We start from the raw sequence: 16,335 nt of genomic DNA, 5'->3' as shown, positions 1-16,335 counted from the left end.
AAACTTTGTATAATTTGAATAAAACCATACTATATCGACTCCAAATAATTGGGATAACGGTTTGAAAGTAAGCATTTTAATCTTCTATGGTGAAGTTATATATTTTTCAAGTAGTAGAAAACTTGAATCTTATTACTGGCAACATAGAACCCGCCATTTGTTTTGAGGTTAGTTTGTGACTATAGACGCCGCTTGAGTTTTTAATAATTAATCTATTAATAACACACAAAAATGAAGCTAGTTAGGTTTTTAATGAAGCTCAGTCACGAGACAGTGACAATAGAATTGAAAAATGGCAGTGTTGTTCACGGAACGATCACCGGCGTCGATGTTGCAATGAACACGCATCTGAAAGCGGTCAAAGTTACATTGAAAAATAAGGAAGAATTGCAACTCGAGACTTTAAGTATACGCGGCAACAACATTAGATACTTTTTATTGCCCGATAGTCTGCCTTTAGAGACGTTGTTGATCGATGATGCTCCAAAAGGCCGCGGTAAACGCGAGGGCTTCCCAAGAGGGGGTACGAGGGGAGGACGAGGCAGAGGCCGTGGTGGTCGCGGAGGGCCAAGAGGCGGCCGCGGAGGCCGAGGTCGTGGACGGCGATAAGTGTATCTCATAAATCCAATTCCAAAAATTTGTGATGAGTTTGAAGTCGTATTCATAAGTTAGACTCTATTGTAAGTGTCTGGTGATTTCATGTTGAGTAATTAAAAAGTTCATCTGAACAGAATGTATGTTTCTCTACAATACAGTGTACATTTGTATTAAAACTGTGTTTAATTTAATTAGTTTCCTTTAAAACTTATAAAGAAATATAATTTAAAATCAACAGTAAGAATAATGTTTTTTTTTTTTTTTATAATAAATTGATATAAAATCAATATACTTAATTTTTGTTTTTTAACAAAATTTCCTATACTTTAATACATTAACATTAGGTTGAGCTATTATTCTTTATTTATTCAACTTTTTCTTTGGTCTTGTAATAATTATAAAAACAAAAAAATACTGTCTATGGTTTACATTTGTTTGGGTGTGTACAGTATTATCGTATATATTTAGATGATAAATATACCTAAATATTTGTTTACAAATGTATAAGAACACCTATAGACTTATTGTTTTCTATATCTATTGCCCTAGCCTACTTACTGACCAAACTTAATCATTAATAACCATTGTATAAACGATAATAAAGGGGCTGATACTGTAATGCAACTTCTCTCTTAATCTCTTAATATTTAAATTTCATAGTTTCATGAATTTATTTTTTCATGGAGCATCATAAACAAAATTTACAATATATTTGACTTAAATATCTTACAAATTTAGTTTATAATAGTATAAAGATTTCACTACAATATTAAATTTAAATTTTACAGATAAATTTAAAGAAATGACACCTCAGAATTAACTCCAATGTATAATATAAAAATCCTGTGCAACAATGTTTGTCCATGCTAATCTCTAAAAGTGTTCAATCCATTTTAATAAAATTTTGTAATTGTTCGCTCTGGTATAAAAACAATTCTGTCTTTGAAAAACAGGTTAGGTTAGATAGTTACTATCCCAGTAAATGACCGATAGGGTCAAAAGCAAAAGCATTTACTGCGGTCAGCTAGTAAAGATATTTCGTATAGTTGCAGGGCTAGTTTAATTGTGTCACGACCTCTAGACAATGCATGTTTTGCAATGCAATCTTATCAGTTACAATCAGATAAGGTAAGATCAAGTGCAAACCCATTTTGTAATAAAAAAGTGTAGCTTGCAAAAAAACTTTTTTAATAATAACCTACATATACTACTTGAAACATGTTACAAGATATAATAAAGTATGACAAAAAAAAAACATTAATATTTACATTTGTAATTTTCATTTAAAAAAAAAATCTCAAAAATATTTTTTTTAGGGCCCATACTGTCTAATTGATGATCCGGATGTGTTTTATTGTAAACTGTAATGTGGGGTTATTAAACTGCTTTAATTTTTAATTATTAACTGTTTTATTTATAAAAAACAAACCTCTTATATTTATTTATTTATTTATTAGAAACCAACGGCGTTACAGTTAAGATTTACATACAAGTATTTAAAATATTAAGGCTAATAACAGGTTTTTTATTATTATAAAAGTACAAAATTGGTTTGCGCAAAAAAGGAAAAGTACAATGCAGACATTCATCACAAGACACTCAAATACAAATGTTTACCAATGCATGTATGTTACAGTATATTCAGTATTGCTATGTTTATTTTATACATAAATACAACAGATTTTGTTCTGATCCTGTTAGTGCTCCTCTAGTACTTAGTACTACTTATAGCCATAATAAATCTTATGAACGTGCCTATAAACATTAAAAGGTCAGTAAAGCACAAGCGACTCCTCTCGTGTTGCAAGTGTTCATTGGCGACGGTAGCCGCTTTCCATCAGGTGGACCGTGTACTCGTTTGCCTCCCTAACAATAATAAAAAAAAAACCTATTTTAGCTATTTAACTGTTTGACTTCTTTCTTTTATTTTAAATTAGGAATTTAGCTAATTTAAAAAGTGACAAATCAGCCTAATTGTTTAAAATAGGTTTCTAGAACTTTTTAGTTTTTATAAATAAGTTCAATAAGTATTTAGATAAATTAGTATTGTCTAAAATTTTTTTTATAGGTGATAATGGTATGGTAACCCCGCCTGCGCTAAAGGTATACGCTGGCGGGGCACCAGTGAAAGGTGATCAATGAAAATGAAAACAGGTCAGTTAGCTCGTCATGATGAATTCATCAGGAATTAACCATGATAGTTTCTAAGAGGAACCGCATGGAGGTCGACCTGATTAGGTATATAGCTAGCAATGGGAATCTTAGTCTCCATTACTAACAATTTCCTTCCATTCTACTACTTGTAACATACTATTAAAAACTTACAGATTAGTGTAGGCACTTACCTAATTACATATTCTATTTCTCTTGTGTTAAAGAAAGAATAAAAAAAGATAAAAACTATAACAATTTGTCTTTTTCTTTCATACTAGCAATCCAATCCTGCTTCGCATGGGTGGAGAGAATTTACAAAAATAATACATAGCCTATCATCATCACCATCATCATGTTAGCTGTCTACTGTCCACTGCTAAACATAGGCCTCCCTCGAAAGGGCGGTTTTGCCAGTAGTTGCCACGCTTGGTAGGTGGATTGGCAACCGCTGTTAGGCTTTAGTAAAGTTTAGTGGGTGATAATGGAATGGTAATCCCACCCGCTCTATCGGTATACACCGGCGGAGCATCAGTGAGAGGTGATATGTGAGAATGAAGCAGGTCAGTTGGGCCATCGTGATAAATTCAACAAGAATTGTTCACGATGATTTCCAGGGGGAACCACGTGGAGGTCGATCTGATAGGACATATTGCTAGCAATAGGGCTGTCAAACTCCATTGCTAACAATTTCCTGTCCCCCCCTTTGATGATGTTATGAGAGGATCGCTGTTGCCCATCCTTTGATCGTTAAGTTTCCTATGTCGCCTCTTACGACATTCATGGGAAAGAAAGGCGTGGCCCATTCTATGCCGAGACAATACGACAATAAAGTCTACATTAATTTCTAATAATTTAGATGAAAATATTTAGAAAATATCTGCGTGTTCTACCGCCTGTACAATGGATTGTGCTCAGAGGAATTGTTCAATATGATGCCCACAGCCACTTTCTACCATCGTACGGCTCGCCGTCGGCAGGGAGTTCATCCTCATGTCCTACAACCTCAATGGTCGCGTACTGCGCGGTTTCAGAGATGTTTCCTCCCACGAACACTCAGGTTTTGGAATGAGCTCCCTGCCGAGGTTTTCCCAAGAGACTACAGCATGGGGTTCTTCAAAGGGGGGCTAAAGAGGTTTCTTCAGGGTCGGCAATGCATGCGTAATACCTCTGGTATTGCAGGTGTTCATAGGCTACGGTAACCACTTACCATCAGGTGCTTTGCCACCTCAGTGGTATAAAAAAAAAACGGTTAAGTATAATAGTTTTTGAATCTTTTACATTACAAACAAACAAATAGAAATCCAAATCTTTCCTCTTTATCAGACAACTTCAGAAAAAAGAGGTTGACAGTTCTGTTATATATATTTTTTTATATTTCATGACAGTTGTAAATCAATTTGTGTACCCTTATACAAATTGGTCCCACAGAAATATCCCACAGTATATAAAAAAAGTGCCAAGCCATGGGCTCACTTTCACATTCGACCGTGACCCGAGTGTCTTCTCGACACCATTCGATTCTTCGCGTGGGGAGATCTCAGCCCACTTGTTCCATTTACAAAATGGTGTACTTTTTTTAAATGCATAATAACAGTTTGGTAACCCCGCCTGCGCTAATGGTATACGCTGGTGGGGTACCAGTGATGGATGATAGATGAAAGCAAGGTATTTTTTTTTAAATTGATGATAATGTAATGGTAACCCCGCGCGCGCTAACGGTATATGCTTGCGGGGGCGGGACGAATACATCTGAAATTCAGTACGATGGTTTTCGAGGGAGACCACATGGAGGTTGACCTGCCAGGGTACATTGCTCGCAATGGGACTGGTAGTCCGCATTACTAACAATCCCTTCCCGCCCCCCCCCCCCAACCCGTAAAAAATCAGGTGGTTCATCGTGTCAAAATAATCACAATAAATAATATATTGTTAATCCCTATCCGTGGTGACACGGCTGAGTGTTTTACCCATGTCTAAGTACTAAGTACGAGCTTTTTATACATGACGCTTGCGGAAATGGTCGTAAAAATAAAGACCTGAAAAAAAAAATTGAGGTAGAAAAATGGCGGGAACGGTGAACTTTTAGTTTAATTTGAAGAACTGTATTTTGAGTATACATCACCCCTTATTCCCTTATACATTGAGTAAATATCCTAATTTCTATAAAACACGCTAAGAAAAATGCGCAATGTATAATTTAAGACACAGAGATAGACTGCTCCTCTCATCAACTTTGCTGGCTATGTATTCCGCTGGTCCCTTTGTGTCATCAATAAAAATATATAACAGATTGCCAGAAACACTAAAAAATGAAGAAAATGACAATATTTTTGTAGGAAGTCTTAAAAAGTTATTAATTACTAAATGCTACTATACTATTGACGAATACTTGAATGACAAGCAGAATTTATCTTGTAATTTATAAATAAATAACTAATTATGAACTGATAATGATTTAAGACATAGCTAAAACTGACATCGCTGAAATTTTATTATTAAACTATTTATTGATTAATTTTACAATATGAATATAAATAATTATAAACTACAGAATATATTAAATAACTATATAACACTAATAACAATTACGATATGAATAGATACACACCAATACTTAAATAATGAATAATAATAATAATAAGAAAATACGTACCTATCGTGATACAATTTCAATGACTAGATAATATTGTAACAGATCCTTAGACTATTTCGAAAGTGAAAAAAGTGTTGTCCTCCTCTCTCCTACTTGCTGTGCCCAACAGGGTCCATAATTGAAATGTTATCTACTAATTATATTATGGAATGCAATAAGAAATAAATAAATAAAAAAATACGCAAAAGTCCTAATTAAGGGGTTTTCAGAAAATCACTCTAAGAAATTAATTCTTTTGAGTAAAAATAATGTGTATTAACAAAGGCCCTCATTGGACACTGCAAACTAAACAAGCATATGGCCCAACTAGGCTTATGCCCAAAAAGTGTTTGCAGATTTTGTCACAATGAGGTAGAAACGCCGCAGCACTGAATGTGTCGCTGTAGCCCACTCGTACATACACGATATATCTCCTTTGGAAAACACACTCTGTATCCTGAGGAGATAAAAAACATCGCTGCAAAGAACATCTTAAAATTCCTATCGCTGATAGGAATTAGCAGCGAACTTTAAAAAGGGGCGAGCACAAAAGATCATGGAAAGGTTGCAGTGTTACAGATTTTTCTGCCTGAAAAAGCCCCTCTTTCAATAATAATACTTGAGTATACATAAATGCTAGTGTCCGACCGAAACAGGTTTTACAACCAAAATTTCGGGCTTGGTCTCAATTTCGGCCGAAACTATAACCGAATCTTACTGAAACATATTTAAAATTTCTGTTCTATACTGAAATCTAGTGTATTTTTTACACAATTATTTACACAAACACACAGATAGTTAAAGGGTAATAATAAACACTGATTAAATGTATGTATGTATATCAATAATTAGTAGTACCGCATTCGAGTATTCTGACACTTGCCTATGGTTGACTGGGAGAGAATGCTTTTAGCATTAAGTCCGCCATGTACACATATTTGTACTGATGAATAAATAAATATATAAAAATTGAAGTATGTAACAAATTTTCGGCAAATTTTTAGCCGAAACCAAAATTAGAATTTTTGGCTGAAACTAGCCGAAACCGAAAGTTCGGTCGGACACTTATAAATACTCGTACACGACGGGACAACGCGGAATTGTTTGTTACGATTGTGATTCGCTTTGAATATTACTTGTAAAAATATAACAATTTTCGAGTTTATGTGCCTTTTACACGACACGATGTATAAAACTGGCCAACTAACCGGTTGTCATCGAGAAAAAAAACATGTACCTAAACTTCTCTTTTTAAAAAAGAAGTCACTGAATTCTCGTTGGCATAATCCGTCACGATGTGATTTAAAATAGTAAAATATTTAAAAATACTATGTAAAAATTAGTAGCAAAATAGAAATTTCAAAGAAACAGTAAGTTTATTCTATATACTAATTGTTTTCCGCGGCATTGTCTGTATGTATCATTATACCTACTTTATAATTACCATATCAGCCTTGTAACTGTCCACTGCTGAACTTAGCTCCCCCTTGGGGGGTTTTGTCAGTACTTGCCACGCTTGGCAGGCGAATTGACAATCGCAGTCGGGCTGTATAGATGTTTTATGAGGGACGCTGCTGCTCATCCCTCGCCCTCCTTTAGTCGATTTTTGCGACACTCACGGGAAAGGAAGGGGTAGCCCATTCTATGCCGGGATCACACGATTATATACATGGAATACTGTTCTCACCTGTGGGCAGGAGCGCCACTTTACCAACTCCTTCCATTAGACCGCATTCAAAGTCGGGCAGCTCGAATTGTTGACGATCGGCGTCTTACTGTCCGGTTCGACCCACTGAAACTGCGTAGAGATGTTGCATCTCTGTGCATCTTCTACCGAATTTATCATGGGGAGTGCTCTGAAGAATTGTTCGGATTGATACCTGCTGCAGATTTTCACCATCGTACAACCCGCCATAGACTAAAATTTCATCCCAACCATCTGGACGAGTGGCGGTCCTCCACCGTGCGTTTTTCAAGGCACTTTCTCCCACGTACAACCACTCTTTGGAATCAACTTCCAGCAGCAGTATTTCCGAACCGATACGACAACATACCCTTCAAGAAAAGAGCATATTCCTTTTTAAAAGGCCGGCAGCACACCTGTAATGCCGTAGGTGTTGTGGGTGACCATGGGCGGCGGTAGTTACTTACCATCAGGTGAGCCGCATGCTCGTTTGCCCCCTGTGTTGTAAAAAAAATTTCTTTTTGATACAACAGAATGGCAAACAAGCTGATGGACGGCCCACCTGATGGAAAGTGGTAACCGTCGCCTATAGACATGAGCAGTAGCATGGACATAGCAGAGTATACTGTTTCGCCCATGATACCCCCCATGCGTTGCCATTCCAGAGGACTCAGGTGTTATTCCTCTGTACCCAGTAATTTCACACCCTTCAAACTGAAACACAGCATGCAAACACAACTGCTTCACGGTTGAAACACGAATGGGACAGAGGTACCCAAGCAAATACTACTTATAATCCGTTAACTAGGTATTCGAGCGAAGTTTCATATTTATAATATTAGAATTATTTGACAGCTAGCTGTATCCCGTAGCTTCTCCCGTGAGAATCAGTAATTATCGTTTTTTTTTTATTTTTCTTTTGCAACTTAGAATAGCAAATAAGCTGACGGCCCACCTGATGGTAAATGGTCACCGTCACCTATAGATATTAACAGTACCATGGACATAACAGAGTGCACTCTGTCGCCCATGATACTCTTCATGTGTTGCCATTAATTAGAACTAAGGTGTTTTTTTAATGGACGATAATAGAATGGTAATGCGTCACCATCTGTGGGGGATGGTAGGTGAGAATGAAAAAGCAGGTCAGTTGGCCCAACGTGAATATATGATAATAAACATGGATTGTTAAGAACCTCCTTGGTACAATGGCAGGCGATATGCATTCCAGCAGCGCTTGTCAATGTAAAATAAAAAATAATAATAATAGAATAAAAAATGACAGATTACCCTTTTGTCTTAAAATACTATGAACATTGCCTGAACTCGCTAACTGACTAATATTAACTAGTGTAGGTAACCAGACTCCTAGTCCTGGTCTTCCTTAACACTGATCCTGATCCCGGCGTTGCTTAATACCAGTGAGGGCTACTACCAATTTCCTATATTATGGAATTCATCACAATGGTCTTTTTTTTTATACAACGTAGAATGGCAAACAAGCTGACGGCCCACCTGATGGTAAGTGGTAACCGTCGCCTATAGACATGATCAGTACCATGGACATAACAGAGTATACTGTTTCGCCCATGATAACCCCCATGCGTTGCTATTCCTGAGGACTCAGGTGCTATTCCTCTGTACCCAGTAAATTCACGCCATATCCCATCCTTCAAACCGAAACACAGCTATGCAAACACAACTGCTTCACGGTAGAAACACAAATTGGACAGAGGTACCCAAGCAATCGACTTTTGTACAAAGTCTCCCTCTTTCCAGGGGGGACCAAGTAGAACTGACAGGGTATATTGTTAGCAGTGAAACTAGTAGGTAGTCCGCATTATTAGCAATCCCCTCCCCCCTAGAACTGTGTCTATTTTAATAGATTATAATGGAATGGTAACCCCGCCTGCACTATCGATATACACTGGCGGGGCGCCAGTGACGGATGATAAGTGAAGATGAAGCAGGTCAGTCAGCCCATCGTGATAAATTCACCAATGAACCAATCACGATGGTTTCCAGGGGAAACCGTGAGGAGGTCGACCTGATAAGGTATATTGCTAGTAATAGGGTTGCTAACCCCCATTACTTACCTACCCCATTACAAAAGATTACGTATTTACGCTATTTATTGCTACCGCAGGCTTTGATGTTTTAAGAGGGTCGCTGCTATCCATTCCTTGGCTATTAAGTTACCTTAGCCGCCTCTTACGACACCCACAAGAAAGGAGGGGGTGGCACATTCTATGCTAGGATCATATGAATAAAGATATAGTTCGGATAAGTTTTATCTCAGATCATGGTTCTAATTTTGAATTAAAAAAAAATAGTTCTTATTTCGTTTCCCGCCAGATATGACAAAAAGCAAAGACAACAAGACCGTGCGTGGATACTCCGAACGGAGTACTGGCCGATCCAATCATGTACTGGACGTAATGTGCCGAATTGTGAATGAAGATGGACCAGAACCGATGAGGAATATGAAGCCGACTCAGGTAACGATGATGGTATCAACCATTCACTGTCTACTGTTGATCATAGGCTTCCCCCTTAGGGGGTTTTGATGGGTGAAAATGGAATGGCAACCTCGCCTGGGCTAACGGTATACGCTGATGGGACACCAGTGAAGGGTGATAGATGAGAATGAAAACAGGCCAGTTAGCCTATCATGATGAATCTGTCAGGAATTAACTGTGATAGTTTCCAGAGGGGACCGCGTGGAGTTCGACCTGGTCGCAATGAATAAACGAACAAATGAATAAGTGGATGAACAAACGAACGAATAAATATTTATTTAAATGAGTAAATATTTATTTACAAAAAACATGGTAAGTATATAGATGCTAACAATACGTATAAGTTTTTTTTTTATACAACTTAGAATGGCAAACACGCTGACGGCCCACCTGATGGAAAGTGGTAACCGTCGTCTATAGACATGAGCAGTACCATGGACATAACAGAGTATACTGTTTCGTCCATGATATCCGCCATGCGTTGCCATTCCTGAGGACTCAGGTGTTATTCGTCTGTACCCTGTAAATTCACGCCATATCCCACCCTTCAAACCGAAACACAGCCATACAAACACAACTGCTTCACAGTAGAAACACGAATGGGACAGAGGAACCCAAGCAATCGACTTTTGTACAAAGTCTCCCTCTGGTGAGTCCACATATTTGGCCATAATTAGGCATGCAAAATTTAAAAATTAATAAGTATAAATGTCAATTGAATTAAGCATTAAAATAACAATTTCGACTCGTTGCAACGACGAGCTATGAGAATTGTCGATAGTCCTAGGCTTGCAAGCGGTATCGAACCCTTAAGTCTTAGGAGAGATTTTGCCTCACTCTGCGTGTTTCACCGCTTATACAAAGGGTTGTGCTCAGAGGAATCGTTCAATACGATTCCTACGGCCACTTCCTACCATCGTGCAGCTCGCAAATAGTAATGTTGTAAAAAAATATATATCAAATATAATTTCATGTAAATTTGCTGTCTGTAACTAACAATCTCTCCTCCCACCACTTTCCATCAGGCAGGCCGTTAACATGTCATTACAATTTGCATAAAAATGATTTCAGAAGGTACCGAATGCTGCCGAGCAGTTCAGCTCAGAGCATCACGGCGAACACGAGGCGTGCGGTCGGCAGAGCCGTGACCGTCTAAGCAGAGTATCCAGACACAACGAAACGTACCCTAAGATGCATGATGAGTTAAACAAACGTCGCTCCTGTGCCAAGGTAATTTTTTTTAATATTTCTAAATTTATCGGTGCCAGAGGTGGAGACTGTACAAAAGTCGTCTGCTCGAGTACTTCTGTCCCATTCGTGTGTCGAGAAGCAGCTGAGTGTGTATGGCTTTGTTACATGTACGGAATTGCGTGGTGCGTACTGGTCCCATTCATCATCATAATTTTAGCCATTATCCGTCCACTATTGGACATAAGCCTCCTCCCGATTAGTCCCTTTGCTAACGATATATCTTGTTAGGTCGACCTCCATGCGACCCCTTTTAAAAACCATCGTGCTGAGTTCCAAGTGTATTCATCACGATGAGCTAACTGATCTACCTTTTCATTCTCACCTATCACCCCTCACTGGAGTTACCATTCCATTATCACCCGTTCAAAAATTGGATTTAGGCTTCTTCTCTCTCTTTCTTGATGTAGAAATAATTTTTAATAAAAGCGGCCCAGAAACGCGACACTAGAGGGCGACACTTCACACGTGTGTTAGCAGTATTGCAATATGACTCCATATTTTACTGATGTAGGTAGAATAGATATATAATTTATTTGCATTACTTACAGCACACAAATAACAACAGATAGATAGATAGATACTCTTTATTGTTTCCTCCAAAAGATTACAATAGTAAACTTATTATAAATATAAACAATTACAAGAAATAATCACAGTGATACAAAGGAAAAAAAGAGATTAAAGAATACATATACAAAAAAAAAAAAAAGGAATTTCCATAAATGAAATAACATAATTTTTCCATTTCTTGAATGTGCCACAGTAACACAAAATAGTTACAACTCAGTTTATTGCTTTGCCCTCAAAAGAGCAAAACACTGCAATTCTGCTGTGGCCAAAATCCAGCCGCGAGATTACTTGACAAAAAGAAATATAAATACATGAGTAAAATTAATTGTGTGTGTTTATCTGTCACACTGTCTGTCATTCTGTCATTTACTAATATTTAATATTTTAATTTAATCTAAATAATAACAAATATCATTAGAAAAGAGGCAGTCAGAGGTCACTTTTTCTATCATGAAGCAGTTGTGTTTGCATGGCTATGTTTCGGTTTGAAAGGTGGGATATGGCAGTGAATTTACTGGGTACAGAGGAATAACACCTGAGTCCTCAGGAATGGCAACGTATGGAAGGTATCATGGGCGAAACAGTATACTCTGTTATGTCTATGGTACTGCTCATGTCTATAGGCGACGGTTACCACTTTCCATCAGATGTCAGCTTGTTTGCCATTTTAAGTTGCGTAATAAAAAAAAAAGAAGAACTCGGTCACATTCAAGCATTCAAGTGATACCCTTATATACCTATAATGTATAACAATAAGTAAATAGTCAAGTGGCTAAATAATAAAAAAAACGTTTAATACAACTCCGGTTTACAGTTCGCACGTTCTTACGAAATGAAATTGGCTACTTACATGAAATTCATTAAATTAGATACATTTACATTGTGCAACTTGATTCCCATTGAATTAAATTATAAAAAAACATAATAAAAAGATAGTGTTTAAAAAAAGACTTTAATTATAGCTAAACTAGTTATTTTAATTTAACCCTTCTTTGCATGATTTTTTTTTATTAGTGAAATAAATCAAGGTGATATAATTCATGTTCAAAATTAAAGGAAAAATGGTTAAAGAAATAAATTTGACAGCTGTTTTTTTTTCTGCAATGGACATTAAAAAGGTATCCAGACACGATCAATTTAAAGTGAACTTGTTCTTTTATATAATTTTTGGGCATTCAATGTTATGGTGGAAATTTCTACCATTATGCAAAGAAAGGTTAAAAACTAAACTACATTATCGATATAAATTTATCAATCTGTAATATATCCTTTCAGATACAAAAAGAATTTTCCAAATCGGTTTACAACTGATGGAGATGTAAGGTTACAAATATATATAAAAAAAAAAACGGAAACTCCTTTTTTTTGAAGTCGATTGATTACTTCTTTTTAAAATTATTTTATAAAATCACTATAAAAATAAAACTCTTTATTAATAGTGGTGGAATTTACCTAGGTAAATAAATATATTTTTTGCTTATATATAAATGTATTTAAGTCTATATAGTATTTACCAGAGGGAGACTTTGTACAAAAGTCGTTTGCTTGGACACCTCTATCCCATTCGTGTTTCTACCGTGAAGCAGTTTTGTTTGCGTGGCTGTGTTTCGGTTTGAAGGGTGGGATATGGCACTGAATTTACAGGGTAGAGAGGAATAACACCCGAGTCCTCAGGAATGGCATTGCATGGGGGTATCATGGGCGAAAGAGTATACTCGGTTATGTCCATGGTACTGCTCATGTCTATAGGCGACGGTTACCATTTCCCATCAGGTGAGCCGTCAGCTTATTTGCTATTTTAAATTGTTTAAAAAAAAGTCAATTGTAGTGATAGATTTTTTTTTTATAATAATATGATCAAATAACGATTAATAAATAAGTATTTTTTTTTATACCACTGAGGTGGCAAACAAGCATACGGCCCACCTGATGGTAAGTGGTTACCGTAGCCTATGAACACCTGCAATACCAGAGGTATTACGCGTGCGTTGCCGACCCTGAAGAAACCTCTTTACCCCCCTTTTGAAGATGTATGCATTTATTTTATGATATTAACGATGTTAGTCATGTCTATATTGATAATTTATACTTTCATCAGGTAATTTGTTAATTTGTATGGCATTATAAGTGATAAAATGTAGGTACGTACCCATTTATTATAATTGATTACATTCTTTTTGTTACAAGGTGACAGTAAATGGCGCGAAAAGAAGTCAGATGACCCAGTTAATTAGTATGAGCCAAAGCAAGGTATGCGCTAAAAAAGTATCGCATTTTCCAAACAGGAAAGCTAAATCGTCCAGTCAACCTTACGATCGTAGCAGAAAACGAAAAACGCGCGGGAGAAATCGAATATCGAAACCAAAGACAAGACGTTCGAATCGTAAAAAATCCCGAAATCGGGTTCACTACAGATTGTCTATGGCAAACAAGGGTTGTCAATATACAAATTGCCAGTTGCATAAACACAAAAAGAGCGGGAACAATTATTCAAATGTGGAACTGTCGGATGGAATTGCTCCAGATGAAAAAAGTTGTAGTATATCGGCCACAGATAATGTAAAAAATCCTGTGCACCTTATTTCATCAAGTCGGCTCTCTGAAGGGGGGAATACGTCGAACGCGTCTGAACCGATCTCGGCAAATCCAGATACAAGCGAACCTTCAATTAGCACTTACAATAGTTTCACGACCATCGACCAAGAGCCTATGGAATCTCAATAATTTATTTTCCGTGATTATTTACAGTAAATTATATATGAATTAAATAATTTTTATTTTCCTTTTTAATAAATTATCTTATTAATTTATAATAAAATTATAACTAGGCGATGTCTGTATACGGGAGATATTTAAAACAATAATAATATGGAGAGTGTTAATAAGACCAATAGATGTTAAAACAATAAGTTTAAGAAATTTTGTCTGTCTGACTGTCGCACGTACGCACGCAAAAACATGCACACACCGACGAACGACAAGAAGTATCGTAGATACCATCGAAAAAGAATGTCATGTACTATTCTTGTTCTATGGTAGACACATTACAAAGAATTATTTGAATTTTGTCACTGTTTTTTTACCCAAATAAATAAAAAAAAAATTTTTGAATGCAGAACTACGTGTACATACCTACAGATTTCGGAACAGGCAATTTTTTGAAATTTGGAAAGAAAAATACTGGCCAGTATTAATTACTTAAACTGTGTTTAAGTACCTAGTACAACGACGTAGATTACTTACTCTGTGGTACCTATCTACACCTGTACCTAAATGTTTATTAATAATATATTTTTAACATTAAAGCCATAAAAAAATTAGACGAATTCTTTTGGAAGTTCTGCTTTGTTCGAATGGTCCTATTTTTTTATTTATTTACATTTTAATGTACAGTGTAATCATATGTCTATGTCGTGAATGTTCATGTTCCAGGGGGAACCGCGAGGTGGTCGACCTAGTTGGGTATATTGCTAGCAATAGGATTGTCAGTCTCCATTACTAACAATCCCTTTTCACCCGCGCAGACGGGGTTACCATTCCATTATAATCAATAAAAAAAAATGGTTCCATACTGTTCTGATAGATGCATATTGGTGCAACTTGTCAATGCAAACTATTGTAAACCGATCCCAATTATAAGCTAATTCCTAACTGTTGTTTCATGAGTGCAGTGTAAAATGGTCATTAGCAATAGACTGGACTGGGGGGAAAGGGATTGTTAGTAACGGGGTCTGACTGCTCCATTGCTAGCAATATACCCTATCAGGCCGACCTCCACGCGGTTCTCCCTGGAAACCATCATGGTTAATTATTGATGAATTCGTCACAATGGGCTAGCTGACCTGCTTCATTCTCACTTATCATCATTCACTGGTGCCCCGCCAGTGTATACCCATAGCGCAGGCGGGGTTACCATTTCATAGTCATCCAAAAAAAAAAGGTGTTTCTGGCGTGTGTTTCATATTGATATACCATTTAGAAGTACCATCCACGCATATGAAGTAGTATGCAAAAGTTAGTTTATTCGTAAATTATCTTCCCGTTCTCAAGCGATTCCCTGAAAAACCCCATAGTGGATTCGTTCCACAACTGTGTTAAATAAGGAAATTTTTTTTTGATGGGTGAAAATGGTATGTTAACCCCGCCTGTGCTAACGGGATACGCTGGCAGAGCACCAGTGAAGGGTGATAGATGAGAATGAAAACAGGCCAGTTAGCCCATCATGATAAATTCATCAGGAATTAACCATGATAGTTTCCAGGGAGAACCGCGAGGAGGTCGACCTGGTTGGGTATATTGCTAGCAATGGAATTCTCAGTCTCCATTACTAACAATTCCTTTCCTCCCCAAGGAAATATTATTACAAATTAGCATTTACCCGCGACAGTGTTCGCGTGACTAGGATATGATAGTGCATAGTTTATTTTGTCGTATGGTCCCGGCATAGAATGAGCCACCCTATCCTTTCCCATGGGTGTCGTGTGAAGCGTTTAAGGTTACTTAACGGTGGAGGGATGGACAGCAGCGTCCCTCTTATAACATCAAAGCTTAACTGCGGTTGCCAATCAGTTCGGCAAGCGTGGCTAATACTGACAAAACCCTTTTTATGGGGGGGGGGGGGGCTTATGTTCAGCAGTGGTCAATTAATTGCTGATATAATAATAAAAATATCTATAGTTTGTTTAAATGGCTTCCATAAACGAGATGTTTCTTAATTCAGTTGATCACATTTTATTTTGTGAATACAATCGTCCTTATGACTTTTCTTTACGAAGTGATAAAATCCTTTTTATGAGATAGAAACGATGTGGACACAATTCCGAGTTCTAAATTCAAATACTTTCAATCTACAAAAAAATATCTTTGCTTGTCGATGGCTCTTGTCGCAAATAAAAAAATCACAGTTTTTTTTTCGTATATAAGTACTT

General features: G+C 36.9%; 2 protein-coding genes across 2 annotated transcripts; both read left to right on the top strand.

Moving 5' to 3' along the window:
• The first annotated feature begins 133 nt into the window (after positions 1-133).
• On the top strand, positions 134-773 carry LOC113510155 (probable small nuclear ribonucleoprotein Sm D1). The gene has a single exon (XM_026893599.3). The coding sequence runs from the start codon at positions 232-234 to the stop codon at positions 607-609; it is 378 nt and encodes a 125-aa protein (XP_026749400.1). The 5' UTR covers positions 134-231; the 3' UTR covers positions 610-773.
• Positions 774-6,655: 5,882 nt separating this feature from the next.
• On the top strand, positions 6,656-14,340 carry LOC116413156 (uncharacterized). The gene is made up of 4 exons (XM_031910581.2): positions 6,656-6,753; positions 9,423-9,565; positions 10,658-10,816; positions 13,595-14,340. Exons 2-4 carry the CDS (start codon positions 9,425-9,427, stop codon positions 14,129-14,131), a joined length of 837 nt encoding a protein of 278 aa, XP_031766441.2. The 5' UTR covers positions 6,656-6,753; positions 9,423-9,424; the 3' UTR covers positions 14,132-14,340.
• Positions 14,341-16,335: the final 1,995 nt, after the last annotated feature.

This window comes from Galleria mellonella, unplaced genomic scaffold, assembly GCF_026898425.1.
Source record: "Galleria mellonella isolate WM207_F2 unplaced genomic scaffold, CSIRO_AGI_GalMel_v1 utg121, whole genome shotgun sequence".
Lineage (NCBI taxonomy): Eukaryota > Metazoa > Arthropoda > Insecta > Lepidoptera > Pyralidae > Galleria > Galleria mellonella.
This window is presented reverse-complemented; position numbering and strand designations above follow the sequence as displayed.

Bases quoted from the DNA above. Each gene is read 5' to 3' on its own strand.
- LOC113510155 (XM_026893599.3), top strand. From the start codon at position 232: ATGAAGCTAGTTAGGTTTTTAATGAAGCTCAGTCACGAGACAGTGACA.
- LOC116413156 (XM_031910581.2), top strand. From the start codon at position 9,425: ATGACAAAAAGCAAAGACAACAAGACCGTGCGTGGATACTCCGAACGG. The intron at 9,566-10,657 runs GTAACGATGATG...AAATGATTTCAG, and splicing joins GGAATATGAAGCCGACTCAG to AAGGTACCGAATGCTGCCGA. The intron at 10,817-13,594 runs GTAATTTTTTTT...TTTTGTTACAAG, and splicing joins AACGTCGCTCCTGTGCCAAG to GTGACAGTAAATGGCGCGAA.